Consider the following 21,618-nt stretch of genomic DNA (forward strand, 5'->3'; position numbering starts at 1 on the left):
CTTCAAGTTTTAGACACCAAGATTTCGTTTAGCCTGCAGAGCATTAATTCCTTTGTATACCATGGTAGAAGTTGGAAGCTCCTAATTAATCCTCGTTTAGTGTCATCCATATGAATCGACTTAGACACAAAACTTCCGTCACTGGGCCCCCTTCTTCTTCTCCATCTTTTAGAAGTTCTGCATGATATGGGAAGAGGTTGGGCGCCTCATCACCTGCAGATGTAATTAGAAGTGGTGGGGCTCGTTCCTTCCCTCAAGTAGATAGGGGAGGCTGCCTCCCTACAAAACAGCTTTTTTTTTCTTAATACAGTATATGATGTCAGATGACAGCATCATTGGTTCAATTGGCCTTTGGTTGCCTCATCCAGTGGCTGACCTGGTTGATTTTACAACGTTGCGTTGAATTTGGTTGCTTTTTGAGAGTGAATGTACTATAAGCTGCTTTTTGTTTGAGGATCAATTTCTAATCTGGTCGCCTCTTATCCATCAATCAGCATTCAGAGGCTGGTTTGCTCATGAGGGTGTTACCTATTGTCACCAGGTTATGTTGCTAGTTCAATGCTCCTTTATGTAATCAAGTGCCTTTTTCCTTATTTGCGGCAGTGCCACTTTCTTGATGTAGTAGCTATATCAATTATACTATTCAAGTGTCACAGGAATGCATCCCTACTTGATTGCTAAAGTTTCATTGCTTTTCTTTTTGTACCCATATTTCCTCTCCCCTCCCCTCTTCCCTCTTCCATGCACCTTCTACAATTCCATGGTTGAGACGACTAATCACCTCCTCCTCCATTGTCACTTTTCCTGGTTGGTCTGGTCAGGCATCTTCAACTTTGCCTCCTCAACATCCTCCTCTCTACTCTCATGATTGCTGCTCAGTCCTCCCTTCCAAACTTGGGAAGAATCTTAATCTCCTCTGCTATTGGGTTAGCTCCTTGGATCCTCTGGAAAGAGCGCAATAACAGACGCTTCAACTTCAAAGCTTGCCATCCCGGATTGATAGTCAACCAAGTCTCGGCCTTGCTTCACACCCCTAAGGAGTTCCGGTTTATTAACTCCTCTCTGTGCCTAGGTCAACCGTAACTCATATGACATACAGCCACCGCCCTCCCGCCATGGCTACCTGAACACCCCCTGCTGGATTCTTAAAATTAAATTTTGATGGCAATGCTAGAGGATGCCCAGGCATTGCCAGTTTGGGTGGAGTGTTCAGAGATGCTGATGGCTGAACCTTGCTGACATATTCGGGACCTATGGGGACTACTGATTCAACTGAAGCTGAGCTCTCTGCTCTTCACCATGGTCTCCTCCTTTTCTATCATCATCTTAGTGGCCCACTCATCATTAGAGGGTGATTCGCTCATCGTCGTCAATTGGTGCTCAACTACATCTTCTCCTCCTTGGCGTCACTGGATCGTCCTCCATAGGATCTTAGACCTCTCCTCCCAGATTCAATGTTATTGGACCCATACCCCCAGATCAGCAAACTCGTTTCTGATTCTCTTGCTAAAAATTGATCCCTCCTCCTATCCCTAATTGTAAGGGGAGAGCTCTCTTAATTCTGTTTGTATTTTTTCTGTTTTCTGCTAATAAAACTACGCTTTATAAAAAAAAAAAAACTTATATTTGTAGTCTTACATGTTGATACTTGTAGGAGATAGAATTTAGAGAATTCAAGGTTACAATTTTGCTTTGTATGTTCCCTCGAAGCTCAAGATGCTCAAGAGTAAATTTAAGGTTTGGTCCTCATATTGTTGCCAGCCTGCCATTGCCGAGAAAGCCTCCCTCTCTCAAATAGCTGACCTCGACGCTACCGAAGAATAAAGATTTTTACATGGAGGAATGCCACTCCAGACCAAGGCTTCTTGGCCTGCATTTCTCAAAGATCATTCCTACGTTGGCGGCTTTCCTTGAGCTGCCTTTTCTCTGCAAAAGAAATTGAAGATGCTGTCCTGGGAATGTGTAATGATCGTGCTCTTGGGCCAGAGGGGTACGATAGAGAATTCCTCAAGTGGTGCTGGCCGGTGTTGAAAGAAGATATTACTACCTATGGTGCACAACTTCTATAGCAAGGGCATATCGTTTAAATGCATTGGAGCATCCCTCATCGCCCTCATCCCAAAGAAAGCAAATGTAGAGTTGCCGGGTGACTTTAGGCCAATCAGTTTGGTGTCAAGCTCTTACAAGTTTATTGCTCGGATTCTGGCTCGCAGTTTCATGACTGCCATCCCTATGGTCATCCACTGTGGCCAAAGTGCTTTCATCTGCGTGAGAGACATTCTTGACTCTGATGGCCACTCACGAGATTCTAGATCACTTAAAAAAATCCGGCCTCCCCCACTTTGTACTTGAACTTGATCTAAAAAAGGTTTTTGACTGTGTAAACTGGGGCTTCTGGACGACATTTTGGATCATATGGGTTTTAGGTGCTGTGGGGGGTACTAGATTCTCAGCTGTCTTTTCTCTGCATCATAGATTCTCCTCCTCAATGGCACAGTTTGTGGCTTCTTTTGGGGCACTAGGGGCATCCAGCAGGGCGACCCTCTATCTCTGCTTCTCTTTAACATCATTGTCGAAAATCGACCCTCTATAGTTTATTCAACAAAGAACTTGAGATAGATTAATGCTGTTTCCCCTAAGGAAGAGTTCAATATTCCTTTATTGTAGTTTATAAATGACACCATCTATTTTGGAGTTGGCACAATTGATTAGTGACAAAATATGTTGAACTTGGTGATTGTATTGAACTGCATGAGGAACGAATTATAATGGTTTATATGTACATCAGAGTAACACTATATTAGGTAACTACCTAATCCTGGAAATGCAAATCAGAATCAAGTCAAAATCTACTCTAATCCTTACAAATTAGAAATTACAATCACTAGAGAAAGTCAAATATTCACAACTGTACACAAACTGTATTTTCCCACATGCTGCACATGCTGTATTCACTGTTGTACACAGACTGTATTTTCTCACATACTGTACTTGCTGTATTCACAGCTGTAGACGCATTGTATTTTCCCACATTCCCCCTCAAGCTGATGAATGGATATCATCCATTCAAAGCTTGTTTGTTATTCTCTGAAAACAGTACCACACAATCCTTTGGTAAGCACATCGGCAAGTTTTTATCAACTTTAATGTGTTTGGTACTGTCATTTTGTACTGGGTTGTGTGCAATATTGATGGCTGATTTGTTGTCATAATATAGCCTCATTGAACCTTCCCACCTGACTTTCAGATCCTCCAAGATTATCTTTAGCCATAGCAGTTCACAAATCCCAAGAGCCATTTCTCTAAACCCAGCTTTTGCGCTGGACCTTGCATCCACGATTTGTTTTTTGCTTCTCTAAGTTATCAAATTGCCTCCTAAGAAAGTGAAATACCCCGAGGTCGATCTTCTATCAACTATAGATCCTGCAATAAAATCATCACTCCTTAAAAAAATCATTTTTCTTTGCATCTTTCTATTTCTCAAATAATTGTTTTAAAAGAATGGAATTTTAGTGGCACCAACTTCAGGGAAAATTGGCAGTTAGTTGCAGATCTCTCTTAGCCCTCTTGCCCACCGGTCATGGCTAACTTTGATGAGAGTGCTCTTGGTTGCCCTGGTCTTGCGGGATACGAAGGAGTTATACACAATGCAAATGATAATCTCCTCTTCTCTTATGCGGACCCTTGGAAACTTTGATTCCACAACAGTTGAATTATTGGGACTGCTAAACGGAATCAAATTTTTTTCAAATCATCTCTCGGGTCCACTCTGCATTGAAGGTGATTCAAAGGTGGTCATCAACTAGTGTGCAAAATCCATCAGGCCCGCGTGGTGCCAATGAGATATGCATTGAGAAATTTGTAATTTTATTTCTCATTTGAATTGTAATTTGAAGCACATTCCTCACTCTGCCAATCACTTGGCAGACACCCAGATCAAGTTGGGCATTTCACTCTACCTTGTTGTGGAGGAAAGCCCTCCGACCTAGGTATGTTTGTACTTGCTCTTCTCTTTTAATCTATTTACACACTTCTTAAAAAAAAAAAGTATGTTGATCGCGCATATGGCGGGCCTCTGCAGGAATCCGATTATGGCCAAGATCCCATCCTCCCCCCCCGCCCCCCCCGCCCCCACCCAACTCAATTTCGATGGCAGTGCTTTAGGCTGTCCTGGACCGGCTGGAGCTGGTGGTGTTTTCATAGACAACAGTGGAGACCCTATTCTATCCTATGCTGGGCCAGTGGGTATTGCTGATTCAAATACTGTTGAAGTGAGTGCTCTTCTATTCGGCCTCCAAATCTTCAAAGAGCGCCTCCATGGCAAGCTGCTTATCAAAGGAGACTCAAAGACTGTCATCAGCTGGTGTTCTAAAGTTAGCTCACCCCTTGGCGACACTGGTCAATCATTGATTGTATTGCTGGCATTATGTCATTCATTCATTGTAATTGGAACCTCGTTCCTAGATCGGCCAATTCTTTGGCTGATAAATTGGCTAAATTCGGAACCTCCCAGCAATTTCTCATTGTTTGGGAAGGCTTCCCCCCTTGTAATTTGCTTGTTTGAGCTCTCTCTTAATAAAATTTAGCATCATTTAAAAAAAATATGAAATTTTATCTGGTTTAGTTTGGTTTCTTTTTCTAAAGAATAACAGGAGTTTTTGTCACTTATATGTATTGAAATCCCTTTGAATATTTGATTGTGCTTACTCTTGGATTATGAAATTGTTTAAAATGAAAAGGATAGTGAAAGATTGACCAGCTTACTTCAATGAGGCCAGGTTGTCCAGAATTTGATTTGCTAATATCATAATTTGGTAGTAGAATTTGAATATTATATTTTTCTTCATTGTCCCATTGATTTTTCTGTGTGGGGTGCTGAGCTGCAAAAATTTGCTGCCATTTTTACTTTCCTTTATCTTTTCCATATCTGATGCCAAGAGAATTTATTTATTTATTTATTTATTTATTTATTTTTTTAGTGCTAGTGTGAGTTTGCTTGATAAGGGGGTAGCCCTCTCCTCCTTGGCGTTTTTGGGCCAATAATATTTTTGACCTTGCTAAAGTTGTTGTTTCCACATGGTCTCATGTTCCTAGATCAACAAATAGTGCTGCTGATTGTTTAGTTACAGAGGGGGTAGCTCTCCAATCCCTATTGTATGGGCCCCCCTTTGCTTGATATATTTTTTTTAAAATGTTGATAATTTTATTTCAAAGAAAGGGAAGATACATCGAGGGAGACCTCCCCTAACAACAAGAGGTTTAAAGAGGGGGGAGTTGTAATTTAGCACACAAATTAGTAGCCGAATTGGCTGATCTAAGAACATGAGACCAAATACAAGAAATGGTGGATACAATGTCCAAAATATCAAGAAAAAATTACCAATGACACCATGGGGGAAAGGATGAGGTGGAGCACCATCCGATCCAATGACGACCTTGGAGTCTCCCTCCACGATAAGGGGACCACTGAAGCGGTCCTGAAAAATACGCAAGCCGTGAAGGGTACCAGAGAGCTCAGCAGTGGTCAAATCAACAATTCCGTGAGGGCTAGAGTAGGAGAGTATGGCAGTGCTGCCCAAATAAAAAATCACCCAACTAAAACCAGCCAAACCTGAGTTCCCAAAGTTGTTACTGTTAAGTTGGGTCCAAGGCCCATCCCAAAATGACTAGCCAACTTAGGAAACCTCTTTCCCAACTAATAAACTCAAGATCCTTGTACTCACTAATCCATGTGGGACTATTCCTTAACACTCCCCCTCACGTGTAGACCCTCTTTTTGTGGCTCTACAAGTGGATAATTTAGGAGTAGGCAATTTAGGTGTATGCCCCTCTTTTGTGGCTCTACAAGTGGATAGCTTAGGTGTAGGTCATCTTTTGTGGCTCAATAAGTAGATAGTTTAAGTACATGTCCACATATGAGTACCTGCTCTGATACCATGACAGTTGCTAGCCAATACACCCAAAAGATCGATCTGTTAGGTGCGGAAAGCTACCGCCTACAAGAGTGGACGAAACCACTCTGACACCCACCCCGCCCATTCTCTACCGCCTCTCACGGGATTCGAACGTGGGACGTGGCGTGCCCAACTCTGATACCATGTTAAGGCTAGGTACCTAACATTTGGTATCAGTGCAGGTAGGTCGTGTGTTCGAATCCTCCTGCTGCCCCTGTATCGGTTGTTGAATATGATCCCCCGGGTTAACATGGTCCCCAGTGTTGTGGTCGTCGCGTGCGGGGGAGTGTTGGAGAAGTCCCGCCGCCTGTCTTTAATATCCACGTTGTGCCTTCTCTAACAGGTCGACCTTTAGCGCAATTGGTTTCCATATGGTATCAGAGCAGGTACTCATATGAGGGCCTGTACCTAAACTATCTACTTGTAGAGCCACAAAAGATGGCCTGCATCTAAACTATCCACTTGTAGAGCCACAAAAGAAGGGCCTACACCTAAACTGCCTACTCCTAAATTATCCACTTGTAGAGTCATAAAAGAGGGGCCTACACCTAAACTACCTACTCCTAAATTATCTACTTGTAGAGCCACAAAAAGAGGGTTTACACGTGAGGGGGAATGTTAAGGAATAGTCCCACATGGATTAGTGAGTACAAGGATTTTGAGTTATTAGTTGGGAAAGAAGTTTCCTAAGTTGGCTAGTCATTTTGGAAACCTCTTTCCCAACTAATGAACTCAAGATCCTTGTACTCACTAATCCATGTGGGACTATTCTTTAACAACTACCGTAAAAGTTCAACTTATAATATCCAATGGGAGGCTCCCAAACTTGGCGAGGGGCAGAGGGGACGGGCACCTGAGCAATAATCTTCCAGTTGGTGCGGACCGGGGAACAAGAGAGGCAGGCGAACTCTTTCCGGGTGCGGATCCAAGAAGAGATGAGCCCTGTGGTGATGTAGGAAACCTCTGCAGTAGAGTGAAAAACACAGTCAAACTGTCTGAAAATTTTCTCCTTCCAAAGGCACCAAGGGATGAAAGCAATGCAGGTAGCTAGCAGAATCTTGCTCAAGCTGGGAAGGCGGGTCCATGAAGAGAAATGACACATGGTGCTCAGGTCAAGTGGGATGCAGATGTTGAGTCTCATAGTATCAATCATGTAAGTCCAGACCTTCCAAGCAAAAGCCGTAGTGGAAGAGAAGGTGAGTCACAGTTTCGGCCTCCGTCCTGTAGAAGGGGTAGAGAGGATCAGGAGTGGTGTTACCACGCCTAATAAGGTTGTCTGTAGTGAGGGTCTAGTTGCGGCAGGCACTCCAAAGAAAAAACTTCACTTTGGATGGGGCTGTGAGGCGCCAAGCAAAAGCTACTAGGTGGGGGGTGGGTGGCTGGGTCCATTCCATAAGATGGCTGTAGGCTAAGGAGACCGAGAATCGCCCGTTGTCATCAGGGAGCCAAATCATTCGACAACCGTTTGAGGGCAGACCATAACCCTACCAAGACTATCAATCAAGCCACATACAGAAATGACTTCCTCATCAGTAAGGCCGCGTTTAAGGCAAAGATTCCATGAGGCATTCCTCCAAGCGTCAGAGACAAATAAGTCGTGGTTGGTGGTGAGCTGAAGCAGTGGTGGATAAGACGAGGCAAGAGAGCCATCGCCCGACCACCAATCCGTCCATAAACGCAGACTGGAGCCATTCCTTATAAAGAACCGAATGATAGTGTGAAATGTGATGAACAAATGAAACACGGCCTTCCAAATGGGGGAGAGATGACGACGGTTGCCATTAGTGATCCATCTATCTCCAAGACGCCGAAAGCTTGAAGGCAACCATTGACTTTCACGAAGCCCCCAAGGAAGAGTTGAGCTTCCAGAACCACTTGAGAAGTAGAGCATGCCCCATTTCCTTGGTGTGTCTGATCCCGAGCTCACCCAAAGACTTTGGCCTACACATTTCATCCAAGGTGATAGTGAAACTCATTTCTAGTGCCTATCCCTGATTGGAAATCTGTTTATAAGTTGCTCCCAACATTCAATGTTGCGACCTCTTTTATTTTGGACCGACGAGTGGTGCGGTCCTCACCCCCTCTCTGAGGAACACCTGGGGCTGTACAGAATTGCTATGGACCTTTCATACTCGGTAGCCGAATCTTGGAGTAATCTTTCTTGGAGTCTTCTCTTCTGCTAGAGCTTGAATGATGATGAAGCTGTAGCCTTCTGCTCGCTTCTTTCCAGTCTCAATAATACCATCCTCCGGGAGGAGTGTCCAATGAATTGATTTGGAAACTTAGTATCAGTGGTACATTCACAGTCCCTTCAGCCTATTCCTACATCAGGCCAGTCAGCTAGAGCACAAGAAAAACATCGCCTGGTGGCTTTCAATGCCTAACAAAGTAAAATTCTTTATTTGGACAACCATCAGAGAGAAAATCCTCATGGCGGACAAACTTCACAGGGGAGGCTTCACTTCCCCGGATGCTACCTGTGTTAAGTTGTGGGCTTAATCAACGCCCTACGCTGAACGGTATGCGGATCAACCTTCGCGGTAAGGTCGCTGTGGGGGTTGGAAAGGGGGCTGAGTCCCTGAAAGGTCCACGATATATTGACTACTGTTTCATTAAGGGTAGTTTGGAAATTTCACTCTTGTAATGCGGTTGTGCTAGTTTTCTCTTTATAATTGGGGGGCAGCGCTATTAGGGTTTTATCATTATTTCCTTGAAGAAGGATTTCAAGTTGCGGTTGAGAGAGGTTAGAGAAAAACCACCTGTAAGTGTGTGCGATTTGTCTTGTAAACTATTTAATCTTCATAGTGGATTACTACAACGGCGGAAGACAGGATGTAGTCTCACCTTGAGACAAACCTGTATAAAACTTGGTTGTTCCCGTGCTTGCTTTTTTATTTGTGCCGCATTTATTATTATTGCTCTTGTTAGTTTGGAATTAGGGCGTCAAATTCCTAACAACCTGCCTCCTATGTGGCAATTGTGAGGAGTCAGTACAACATATTCTTCTGCATTGTGGCTTCTCGTGGAGAGTTTGGATGACAGTGTTCCAGAAAATTGGCATTCAGGTGGGCCTCCATTAGGGTCTATTTGGCACTATACAGATGGTTCTTGGGACTCGCCTCCCTAGAATTGGCAAGATTCTGCTTGCCTTGTTCACACCCCTTGGTGTCTTTGGCTTGAGAGAAATAATTGGAGAATCATAGTGGAGAGACTATCTTCTCCTATGCTGATCCTGTGGGCATTGCGGATTCTACCACTACGGAGGTGAATGCTCTTCATCTTGGGTTGAAGATCAAGACAAACTTCAAGGGAAGCTGTTCTCGAGCTTTTGCCTTAATAAAAATCAGCATCATTTCAAAAAAAAAAAAAAAAAAAAGGGAAGCTGTTGATTGAGGGAAACTCCAAAGTGGTCATAAGCTGGTGCTCTAATTCAGCCTCTCCCCTGTGGCAGCATTGGCGAATTACTTCATCTTTTTTTTTTTTTTTGTTGTGAATGAAGATGTATAAGCTATTAAAAGAGTAAAGAGTACAACAATTACTTCATCAATTGCAGATATTGTATCTTCCATTTCTTGTACTTGGAATTATATTCCTAGGTCAGCCAATTCTGTGGCTGATAGACTAGTTAAATTTGGAACATCATAGCAATCTCTCATTTTTTGGGATGGCCCCCTTCCTTGTAATCTTGCTCTTTTGAGCCTTTTAATAAAAATCAACACTATTTAAAAAAAAAAAAAATTCATTTCATATGTCATGCCACAGAAAACTTTTCTTGATCATGTCGATACACCGACTAATAGAGGCGGGGCAAGCCAGGAAAGAAAGGTAGTAGTTAGGAATACCCGTGAGGCATGAGTTTAAGAGGATCAATCTACCCACCTTGGAGAGCATGTTACCCTTCCATGTGGAGAGGCATCGCTCAAGCTGGTCGATCATTGGAGCCCATAGTCCCATTCGGGGTCTACTGTCAGTAAGAGGGAGGCCTAGATAGTACGTATCGCAACCAGACATCCCAAAGTCTCTGCCATTATCTAAAGCAAGGGGGGGATCAATATGATATCCTATAATGGCCGACTTTCCCCAGTTTACTGTTTGACCAGAAGTGATCTCAAAAAGGCCAAGAAGGGCCTTAATGTTAAGGACCTGATCAAGTGTGCCAACCCTGCTTGATGTTGCTGTTCAGCCTTGGGGCATCTTAATAAAAAGGATTTTTTCTCGAAAAAAAAGGGTAGCAAGAATGATTTTATTGGGAGGGGGAAAGATTACAATGAGCCTCCGAAAGAGAGAGGGAGGCTCAGACAACAAGAGCTAAAATTACAAAGTAATTAACAGAATGCAAACATCGTACAATCTAAAATTAAAAAAACTATGATTATAGGACGAAAAGCCAAGTGTTCATGATGCTGAATAGTCAGTTTCACTGCCTTTTGCTAACTTAACAGCTTGGCCATTAACTGATCTTCGAGTATGCAACAAGGAGGTGGACATCTTTTGCTCTATTGCTTGGGCATTGTGGAAAAAAGAAGAATAATGGAACTTCTCACACTAGACCCTGCACCACCGGTTGGATATTTGAGGTTATGGTTTAATAAGTAGTTCAGTATTAGTAAGAATCATCTCTTCAATATTTAGTTGGTTATGTTTTGAGGATGAATTGGATAGATATTGCTGCCTTTTTGACTTTAGGTTTGCTTAGGTTAAATCTTGACGGTAGTTCGGTAAATCTGAAGTTGCTGGGGGTGGGGGTGTTATTCTTGGTCATTTAGGGCAAGTCTTCCATGTTATCTCTGCTCTACTTGGGCATTATGATTCTCTTGCTGGATTCGGCACCCTTTATAGTTGGTAAATTTTTGTTGTTCTTGTGGTGGAAGATGACGCTTCAGAGCTTATTTCATTGTTCTCTACATCAAAGATTTCTCTGTGCAATTTTCTCTCAATATTGTGACTTTAAGAATATTTGTGGACCTTTCAAATTCATTGATGGTATACTCTATGTGGTGCAAATTGTATAGTGGATGAATTAGCACTCAGGGGTTTCTCTAGACCATTTTGTTGTGGGGAAAATTATCCCCTTGAGTTAGCAGTTTGCTTTTCTCGTTTGTTTTTGTATTGACTTCCATATTTGTTCTTTCCTTTTCTATGCCTCTGGCCTTGTTAGTGGCCTTGAGATGTAATTTTGATGTAATCTTTTGTTCTCTTTGTACTTTATTGTTATTTTCAAAAATAAAATAAAAATAAATCTGAAGTAGATTGGGCTTTTGGCTCAACGGTCACATTTCGTTTCTAATGTGAGGTCTTAGATTCAACTCTCGCTAGGATATATGTGATCAACATTCTAAAGAAAGTTGACAAAAGATTAAATTTTTGTATAGCGAGAGTTGAACCTAAGATTAAATTTTTGTTGGCCTTCCTATTTGTTGTAAACAAATCTTCTTTTGTGTTGCTTGAACAGGTACGTGTCTCTTCCGTGGAGGCAATGGGTCAGATGGTGGGTCTTATTTCTCGAACACAATTGAAGGCAGCTCTGCAGAGATTGGTTCCTACTATATTGGGATTGTAAGATGGTCTTTTAGTGAAAGTCCATGAGGCATCTTTACAATAATTGTTTTCTGTTAAGAATAGTCCTACATGGACTCAGAATTAGAATGATCTTATACTTATCACTTTGAATGAGATTCCAAACTTCAGCCAACAATTTTGGGATGGAATGAGGCCTAACTTTAATTCGGTATCAGAGTTGGTACTTGTACGTGGGTCTCCATTCCAAATTGTTAATGCGTAGGTGCCATAATAAGGGCTAAAAGTGAAGAGAGGGGTTGGGGGGGGGGGGGGGGGGGGGGGGGGGGGGGGGGGGGTGTGGGGGTTGTTGAGGATTGTCCTACATGGATTTGGAATTGAAAAGATTTTATGCTTATTAATTGGGAAGAGGCTTCAGGATTTTGGTTAGTCATTTTGGTAGACCCAACTTTACCACTTTCCTATTACTAAATGTTGGGATTGTTATAATGTAGTTTTGCAAGTTAGATCTTATGTTGAGTTTTTTCTAGTTTGCAATACATTAATTTTCAGAACTTCGACTTTAAAGCTTTTTTCTCTTCCTAAATCAGGTACATGAAAGATCAGGAAATTGCTTTTGTTGCTACCTGCAGTTTGCACAATCTCCTCACTGCCTCTTTGCTGTCAGAGACTGGTCCTCCTTTACTTGATTTTGAGGTAATTCTCTCTTTGATATATGTATAATTTTTTTTTTTTTGTTTCGAGAAAGAGCGCGATTCTATTAAAGAAGCCCAACGGCAGAAACAAACAAATATCAAGAATGGGAGTCTCTTACAATAAGTTGGGAAGGCTTCCCCCCTTGTAATCGGCTCGTTTGATCTATCTCTTAATAGAATTCAGCATTATTTAAAAAAAAAAAAAAAAGAGATTGATGTGAGACTCCCTTTTTAGCGAAAGAATCAGCTAAGCTATTAGCTTCTCTAGGAATTAAACTCCACTACAGACAAAAAGACTAGCTAAGTCATGAACTTCATAGAAATAATGCCAATGCCACCATGAAAGAGACTTGCCATCACACCAACTAATCACACTCTTGGAATCTTCTCCAACATGAAGCTGGCCTTGAAATTTATCACGAAAAAGACAAAGCCCTTGCCTAAGAGCAAGAAGCTCTGCTGAAGAAGAGTCAAAGATATCAATGGAACCCGAAAAAGCTGACAAAATTCTGCCATAAGAGTCTCTGAAAACACCATCAATTCCTGAAGGACCAGGATTTCCCAAAGCAGAGCCATCAAAATTTAATTTTATAATTTGATAATCAGGTGGTGTCCATTCAACCATCTTTGGAATAAAGACCAAATCTTGAAAAGCTACCTTAGCCCAACTATTCCTCAATAAGTCACCAAGAATGTCATGAAATAAATCTAGAGACTTTGATGGCAGCTTCCTCGACAACCCTAGTTTGGCAGGTTATGGTGGGGCCTTCCATGACTTGGACGGTACCCAACTTTTGTCCTACTCTGTCCCATGGGTATCGCGGACTCCATTGTTGTTGAGCTTCAGGCCCTCCTCACAGGCCTCATCATCTTTCATGAGCATTTCTCCGGGCCGCTCCACATTGAGGGAGACTTTGTGGTGATCATCGGATGGTTCTCCTCTCCCTCTCCCCCACCATGGCGTCATTGGGATGCTTACTACTCCATTTTGGACATTCTTCCTCATATTACCTGTATTGGGTCCCCATGTTCCCCGATCTGCAAATTCTGTTGCAGACGGTTGTGCTAAGCAAGGGGCCTCCCTCCATGCTCCTCTTGTAAGTAGGAGGCCTGCCTAATCTTGTTTTTGTTTCTGGTTTAATGAATTCATCTCTTTCTAAAAAAACAAGAAAGAAATCTAGGGACTTCAACCATCCAACAATTTGAGATAAAGCCCATAGCCAAGGATTCCTGAGAAGAGGACACTTGTGGAAAATGTCTAAGATTCCTCTCAGTCCAAATCAGCCAAGGAATGAGGGATAAACAAGTTTGGAGCATAATTTTCCATGTGTATCCCCAAGCATGGAGAAATAAAGTCTGAAATAGAAGCTGGGAAACATAGATTCATACAAACAAACCAAAAACTCTGTTCCAAATATACCAAGAGAATTTGTAATGAAGGAGCAAGTGGTCAATCGACTCGTTCTGTAACCCACAAAGTAAGCATAAAGTGCTGGAAAAGAAGGAGTTATGACGAATCAGATTGTCCTAGGTTAGAATCTTCCCATGGAGAGCACTCCACAAGAAAAGTTTTGACTTTGGAGGCCAGTGAAGAAGAAGTTCTGTAATTTGAAGGAGATCTTGCATTTTTTTTTTTTTTTTTGAATTAGTGCTGAGTTTTATTTAAAGGCTCAAAAGAGCAAAATTTCAAGGAGGGGGAGCCATCCTAAACAATGAGAGATTGCTGGGAGGTTCCAAATTTAGCTAACCTATCGGTCACAGGATTGACTGACCTAGGAATGTGATTCCAAGTACAAGAAATGGAAGATACAATCTCTGTAATAGAAGAAGTAATTGGCCAATGTCCCCAAGGGGGAGTGGCTGAATTAAAGCACCAGCTTATGACCACTTTAGAGTCTCCCTCAATTAGCAGCTTCCCTTGAAGCCTGTCTTTGAAAATCTTCAACCCAAGATGAAGAGCATTCACCTCCCCAATGGTAGAATCTGCAATGCCCACATGCGCAACATAGGAGAAGATAGTTTCTCCACTGTGATTTCTGAAACCCCCCACCTTGCCCCCCCTGTACCAGCCGGACTTGGGCATCCAAAGCACTACCGTCGAAATTCAACTTAATGCAATCTCTGGGGGGAGGCTTCCACTATCGGAGTCCTCTGGGGGCTCACCATGTGGGCCAGAAGACACCAATTCCATCGAAGGGAGATACCAGCCTGAGGAGCAAATTTCTTTTTGGTGTGGAGCTAGCTGGAAACCATACCCACAACGCAAGAGACCGTACTATCTAGATTGCTGAATTTGGAGTTGAATCTCCGATTATTTCTCTCAAGCCACAGACACCAGGGGATGTGAGCAAGATAAGCAGAGAGCAGAATCTTGCCATTTTTGGGAGGCGAGTCCCAAGAACCATCTGTAAAGTGCCAAATAGCTCTTGATGGAGGCCCACCTGTATGCTGATTTTCTGGTACACAACCATCCAAACTCTCCACTAGAGGTCCCAATGCAGAAGAATATGTTGTACTGACTCCTCACAAATGCCACATAGGGGGCAAGTAGCATCCATGAGGTGAAGCCTCTCCTATGGAGATTGTCTGCCGGAAGGATTTGCTCTCTGATGGCTGTCCAAATAAAGAATTTAACTTTGTTAGGCGCTGAAAGTCTCCAGGCGAGGTTTGCTTTGTGTTTTGACTGACTGAGGACAACTTCCTTGATGTGGGAATAGGCTAAAGCCACTGTGAATGTTCCACTTATACTAGGCTTCCATATCAGCTTATCCTATACTCTCTCCCGGAGGATGGTACCACTGAGACTGGAAAGAAGCGAGCTGAAGGCAACAACTTCATCATCATTCAAGCTCCGGCAGTAGAGAAAACTTCAAGAAAGATTACTCCACGATTCGGCTACCGAGCATGAAAGGTCTATAGCAATTCTGTATAGTCCTGGGTATACCTCAGACAGGGGGCGGAGACCGCATCACTCGTCAGTCCACAATAAAATAGTTCTCCCGTTTCTTGGGTAGAAGGAGGTCGCAACCTTGAAGGCTCGAAGCAACTTATAAACGGATTTCCAAATCAGGGATAGATGGCGAGGAGCGCCTTCCTCTCTCCACCAGTGCTCAGGAATCTGAAGATAGTGGTACACCATATTTTTCCACAAATTTCTATGGTTGGCATTGAGGATCCAAATCCACTTAAGCAGGAGGGTATTATTCATGTCCTTTGTAGGTCGAATGCCCAACCCACCTCTATCTTGAGGCATACAAATTCTAACTGACCAAATGATATCTGAATGTGTCTTCAGATCCTCTCCATAGGAAGCGACGACGAATAACATCTATCTTTGAGCACACAACGGCTAGACACTTAATAAAAGATAGGAGATAATTTAGCAGTCCAGCCAAGCAAGACTTTAGCAGGGTGAGTCTACCTGCTGTGGATAGGAGTTTTCCTCGCCATGTTGCATGACACGTCTCAAATTTCTCAATAAGGGGGGACCAAAGCCCAACCGTGGGCCAGGAATCAAAGAGGGGGAGACCCAAATATGTAGCAGGCTTATTCTCCAGAGAGCATCCCTGAAAATCAGCCTTATCTATGAGCTCAGCTCCATCTATATAATATTTCAGTGGAGTGGTTTTCCTCCACTTAATATTCTGACCTGAAGCCAACTTGAATAGGCCAAGAACAGCTCTCAACTTCTTGATCTGATCCATGGTGCCCATGCCAAAGCAAATAGTGTCATCTGCGAACTGAAGAATTGGTATGTCAAAAGCCGCAATATCCGCTGTGGGGAGAAGCTACCCCAAACCTTTGGCCGAATAAATCAGATAGGAGAGATATTCTGCCACCACATTAAAAAGCAGAGGGGACAGGGGGTCCCCCTGACGAATGCCCCGAGTGCCTTTGAAAAAACCACACATTGTACCATTCAGAAGCACCGAGTAGCTGGTCGAGGAGATGCAACTTTGAATCCAGAATCTCCATTTAACACCAAACCCCATTTTTTTTAAAAGAATATTAAGAAACTTCCAATTGACTTCATCGAATGCTTTCTCAAAATCTAGCTTGAGAACAAATCTGGGGAGTTTCAGGTTTTGAAGTAGTTTTGAAGCTCATGAGGTCAACTGAGACAACTTCTCCTAGGAAGGCCTAGTGCTGCTACTCGATACCCTCACAATTCAGAAATGGGAGGTTTCATCTTTCCGGAGCCGGGTGAAAGATCTCAGAATTTTGTGGCTGCTCTTCAGATAGAACAACATAAATATGACCTAGAAACTGGGCCCAGATAGTGGAACTTTCCAAGGTGATGGGCACTGTCTTCATAGAGCTTCTCCTGGGAAACAACCACCCATTTGAGAAGTCCAAGAAGAAAAGGAATGATCAATGATTGTTCTCTCCTAGAATGTTCGTGGAATTGGGTCCTTGCGACACCACACATTCATTCGTGACCTTCTTGCCTCTACCAAAGCAAACGTTGTTGTGCTTCAAGAAACCAATGCGGCTTCTCTACCCCTTAGCTATATCGGAGAGTTGTGGCCACTCAAGGAGCCCAGATGGTCCTCGGTGGATGTGGTGGGATCGGCGGGCAGCATCACCAATACCATCGAGGTGCGAGATCGTTGTTGTGGCATCTACTCCCTTGGAATAAAGCTGAGAGACAAAGGTTTAGGGAACATTTGGTGCCTAGTGGGTGTTTATGGTCCAACCAGACACAATGAGCGACATCTCTTCTAGGATGACCTCTTGATGACTTGTCAGGAGTGGCCTATTCCTCTGATGCTTGCGGATGACTTCAACGTTACCTATTTTTGCCATGAGAAATCCCCGCCCTCTCGGTGAATCACAACCTCCATGAGGCTATTTGTAGACTTTATTGGCTGATTAGACCTGGACGAGATTATCCTATCTGGGAAGACCTTCACCTAGTCAAATGGTAGAGAACCCCTCGTCCTTTCCAAGCTCGATCGATTCTTAGCCAATAATGACTGGCTCCAGCTATATAGCAATGTCACCGACAAAGTTCTTAACCGTGTTGTTTCCAATCATTGGCCGATCATGGTTGACACCCACTTACCCCCCCTTTCAAATTCAACAATGCGTGGATGGTGGAGCCCTCTATCCAGTCCTTCTAGCAGAGGATGGCCGTTGCTGGCCCGAGCAAATGGTTCTTTCCAGTTAAACTCAAGTTGTTGAAGCCGTTGCTGCGCTCCTGGGCCTCCTCGAGAAAGGTCTCTTCCTCAGCGGAGAAAGCTTTCGCCCTTGCTCAGATTGCCTCTCTAGACTCAGAGGAGGAGTTTAGAGGCCTCTCTTCTGCAGAAATAACCTAGAGATATGCCCTCCTCACGCTTGGATGGTGGACTCCCCCTCACACTGGTGCTCTCGTTCATGAGGCCCAGCTGGCATAAGAAAAGTGAGAGTAAAATCACTTCAAGTCGTATGACATTGCTCTTTAATCCAGTCAAATAACTCATGCTGGATGTTTGGCACACTCCTATCTTCTATAGGTAGTGCCACTCCTATTAATGTAGGTAGTGGGTTTATATGCCGCTCGAAAGTGTAATAAAAAAACTCCTCCATCACCGTGTTCCTCCACAGGACAATGACTCACAAGTGGTAGGAGTAATAAATGCCAATTCATGGGGGTATAACATAGAGTTAGTAATAACATAGATGTCCTTACGGGTAGTGGATATAGTAATAAGCTCCTCCGTCACGGTGATGTAAGATATATTGAGGTCACATCTTCTTCAATAATAATGTCTCATTCAATGAGACATAATAGCAGTAGCTGTAATGGGCTTGGGCCCATATAACATGAACCAAAATAATCCTTGTAAAATTGATCCATGAAATTATCTAATGCAAATATCTGTACCAAATAATATGCTGACCAAGGAATAATTTATCAATTCTTCAAAATAATAATCCAGCCAGAGAAAAATTTACCGAGTTGCGCTGAAATATGTATAAACTTGGGCACATATACTGAGGCAAAAAATAAGTGACTCTGTCCGAGTTGGTCTGGGTTGACTCGGTCTACTGGTGCTGCTCAACAGCAGCTAGAAGGGCAGCCTTGGGTTGCTGGGTTGACCCGGACTGGTCCGGGTTGGGCTGGAACAGGCATTGAACCGGCGCTTGATTAAGTCCGTTTCCTAAGTTAGGAAAATCAAATTTTCCAACAATAGTCTTCTTCCCATGGCACCGAAAAACCAGAGATAGCGATGAACAAAGAAAATCTAGGGAAGTTAGCTAATCAAGCTCCAACCGAATTTACGGAGCAAAGCAATACGACTTCCAGAATAAACTCATCTGAATAAACCTCAATAAAATCCATCCAGCAAGGAAGATAAAAATTTTCGGAAGCTCACGAATCTGTATCTCGGTATGAAATCCAGCTGCAGCAGAAAAACAGAGACAAAAACTCAGTGAAGAGAAGTTTCTGGAAAATATTTTTGAAGATTAGAGACTTTCATTTGATGGCTCGGGATGGATATTTCAGCAAATAGAAGTCACAAAAGTCATGACGACTGGATTGATCCGATTTAGCAAAAAAAACTTCCGAATCTTCCGAAGATGGAGTAATGCTCCCATGTTAATGTTTGAAGCTCGGCGATGACATCGGTGATGGAAATGGCAGCAGTAGCAATGGCAGCGGTAGGTCTCTGGCAGATAAGAAAAAAATTTCCGGCCGCAAATTATTTCGTCCAAGTTCGACTCCTGCTGTAGAAATCCATTGGCGGGGTTCTCTTCCCTGACATGGCTGGCTGACTCCTGCCTTTTGTGACTTTGAAACCGTGATAGTCTTTTGAAAATTCCTTTGGAACTCTGCGTTGGTGGTCGAGGACCGTCGTGGGTTGCTTCCTGCTAATGATATCGTTGAGCCAGAAACCGAAGAATTTTACTTTGCATGAGAGAGAGAGGTGGAGACGTCAGCGCTTGTTGGTACTTTTGTTTTGAAACTTTGGTGTTTTGCAGGAGAGATATTTCCAGTGCCCCAGCCTTTGCACCGGAGACGAGTGCCAGTGAAAGCAAATACTTAGTGGGCGGAAGCATAAACAAGCATATGATGGTGGCAATTACTAGTAGAAAAAAAACAAGGGCATGGTAAATAGAAAAAAATAAAAATAAAAAGGGTTTGGAATTTAAGAAACCATAGCTACGAGTCCCGAAAATCAATGCTCTGATACCATGTTGATTTTCAGGACTCCATGAATTTAGCTCATGGAGAAAAAGGGAGAGAAACCTATTGGGAGAAAACTGGAGGAAGAAGAGGTTATGGACTTGATTATCTTAACCCATTCCCTAAAGCTCAATTTATAGATTAATGAAACTACTATATTACAATAATACCCCTGAACTTAGGGTTTAAGGTTTTAACCCTAGAATTTTAACCTAATTACATCAATGCCATCTCTATGAGATGACTCTTTATTTACCATCCTACCATCATTGTATAGGCCCGTGGGCCTTCTCCTTGATGTATGGGCCTTGAGCCCATCTTTCACATCTCTTGGATGTGTGGGTCTTCCTTGTTCTTATGGGTTTGGACCATCTTTCGACACACTTGGATATGTGGGCCTTCCTTGGTCGTGTGGGCTTGGGCCCTATCTTCCAACAGAGGTCTCGTGTTCTGTTTGGATGGAGCACATAGTCCAGAAAGCATGGAAGCGTGTACAAAATGGTTTTCCCAAGTTGTGCAAGACAACATCCACCAACTTTCTGCAAACGAGCAACATTATAGTATTCACACCATCAAATAAGATGAGGAACAAAATCTCCCAACTGAATTGATTAAAGAGGCATGCAGTGTGAAAACAAAGTTCGACATGATATTGTTGTTCAATTGCCTGTTAGTGCGGGCTCCTCACTTGCTTCTTCCCCGGCTCCTAGTTGCTTGTGCTAGTCATGGAATCTATTTCCAGAAGGTTTTTTTTTTTATGGGAGGTCCTCGTCTAGTGGGTTGACACCAATTGCACGGCTCTCACCTAGGAAGATGTGTAGACATTTCCGGCCAGCCTATCCTGCATTCGAGCTTGAGGACAAGCTCTTTCTCCAGAGGGGAGTGATGTCATGGACCGAGTCATTCAGAGGCGCCGTGGCTGAGTCATGGAGTTATTCAGTTAATCACTTTTCTTTCAGTGTGCTTTTCCTTCATTTTATTTCAATTGTTGAGTTAGTATGCCGTAGGGGCATTATTGTAATTATTCCTTTTGAACTCTGGTTGGTGCCAACCCTACTTAAGGGGGAAAGTGGGATAGGAAAGTAAGTTTTGATTTTAGGTTAAACAAGGGATTTGGAGTTCTCCGCAACGAGCTCTTGGGTGTGCGTTCTCCTCAACAGACCTAAGGATGTGTGTTCTCCTCAATGAAACATAGGGTTCAAATTCCCCTTCGAGCTTGGTTTTCTCCTCCTCCTCCTTCTTCCCTGCGAATCGTTGTGTGAGATCCGGGACCATAACAGTTACACAACCCCTGATCGTACTTGTCCCCTTTGTGGTGTGTGCGACGAGACAGTCCAACATGTTCTCTTACATTGTGATTTTTCTTGGCAAGTGTGGATGAAGATATTTCAGAACATTGGACTCCAAATGGGGCTACATTAGGACCTTTTCGACAGCTATGAGATGGTTATGGGGATCTGCCTTCCTAGGTTGGGCAAGATAATTCTCTTGGCGTGCCTTGCGCATGTCCCATGGTGCCTATGGCTCGAGTGAAATAACCAGAGATTCAACTCGAAGGCTAGCACCCCGGATAATACAACTTCTCCGACAGTGGGCCTTATCTCGAGTTGGTTATATACTAGGAAGGAGTTTGCCTCTCTATCGGGCATTTCACTTCAAAAAAATTGGGGTTTGATCGTGCATATGGCGGGCCCTTGCAAGAATTCGGTTATGGCGACTTGGGATCCTCCCCCTTACGACTGCATCAAACTCAATTTTGATGGCAGTGCTTTAGGCTGTCTTGGGCCAACTGGAGTTGGTGTTGTTTTCAGAGACAGTAGTGGAGACCCTATTCTATCCTATGTTGGGCTGGTGAGTATTGTTATTTCAAAAATCTGGGTTGGCTCCTTCCCACTACGGATTGTGCAGCCTTTGATGTGCCGATCCTTCAGTTTGCAGACGATACAATTTGCATTGGGGTTGGTACTATGGATCAAATCCGAAAACTGCTTGTTGTATTGGGACTATTTGAACTGGCTTTTGGTCAGAATATTAATTGGGAGAAAACCACCTTCCTAGGGTATCATATCGACTCACTGGTGCTTAAGGGTATGGTTGACTATTTGGGGTGCTCAGTGGGAAATTTGCCAGCTATATCTTGGACTACCACTCTTTGACTCTCGGCCTTCGGGTGATATGGTCATGTTCTATCTTCAACCTTCGGGTGCCTGGTGGAGGGAGGATGGCGCTACTCACCTCCTATCCCCGAAATGGAAATCAATTCAAAAGCTCCTCCCAATAT

The 21,618-nt window shown here is 43.2% G+C and overlaps 1 protein-coding gene across 3 annotated transcripts in view; it reads left to right on the forward strand.

Annotated features, from left to right (window-relative positions):
* The window catches only part of LOC137944269 (protein SHOOT GRAVITROPISM 6), a 107,473-nt gene that overhangs the window by 14,132 nt on the left and 71,723 nt on the right, over positions 1-21,618 (forward strand). For all 3 annotated transcript variants that reach the window (XM_068789899.1, XM_068789900.1, XM_068789901.1), the window contains 2 exons: positions 11,407-11,510; positions 12,062-12,167. In XM_068789899.1, coding sequence (XP_068646000.1) covers positions 11,407-11,510; positions 12,062-12,167 — 210 coding nt within the window. The remainder of the gene's footprint in view (positions 1-11,406; positions 11,511-12,061; positions 12,168-21,618) is intronic.

This window comes from Aristolochia californica, unplaced genomic scaffold (assembly GCF_029961685.1).
Source record: "Aristolochia californica isolate CCGP_79_NKW_82.1479 unplaced genomic scaffold, dmAriCali1.0.hap1 SCAF_11, whole genome shotgun sequence".
NCBI lineage: Eukaryota > Viridiplantae > Streptophyta > Magnoliopsida > Piperales > Aristolochiaceae > Aristolochia > Aristolochia californica.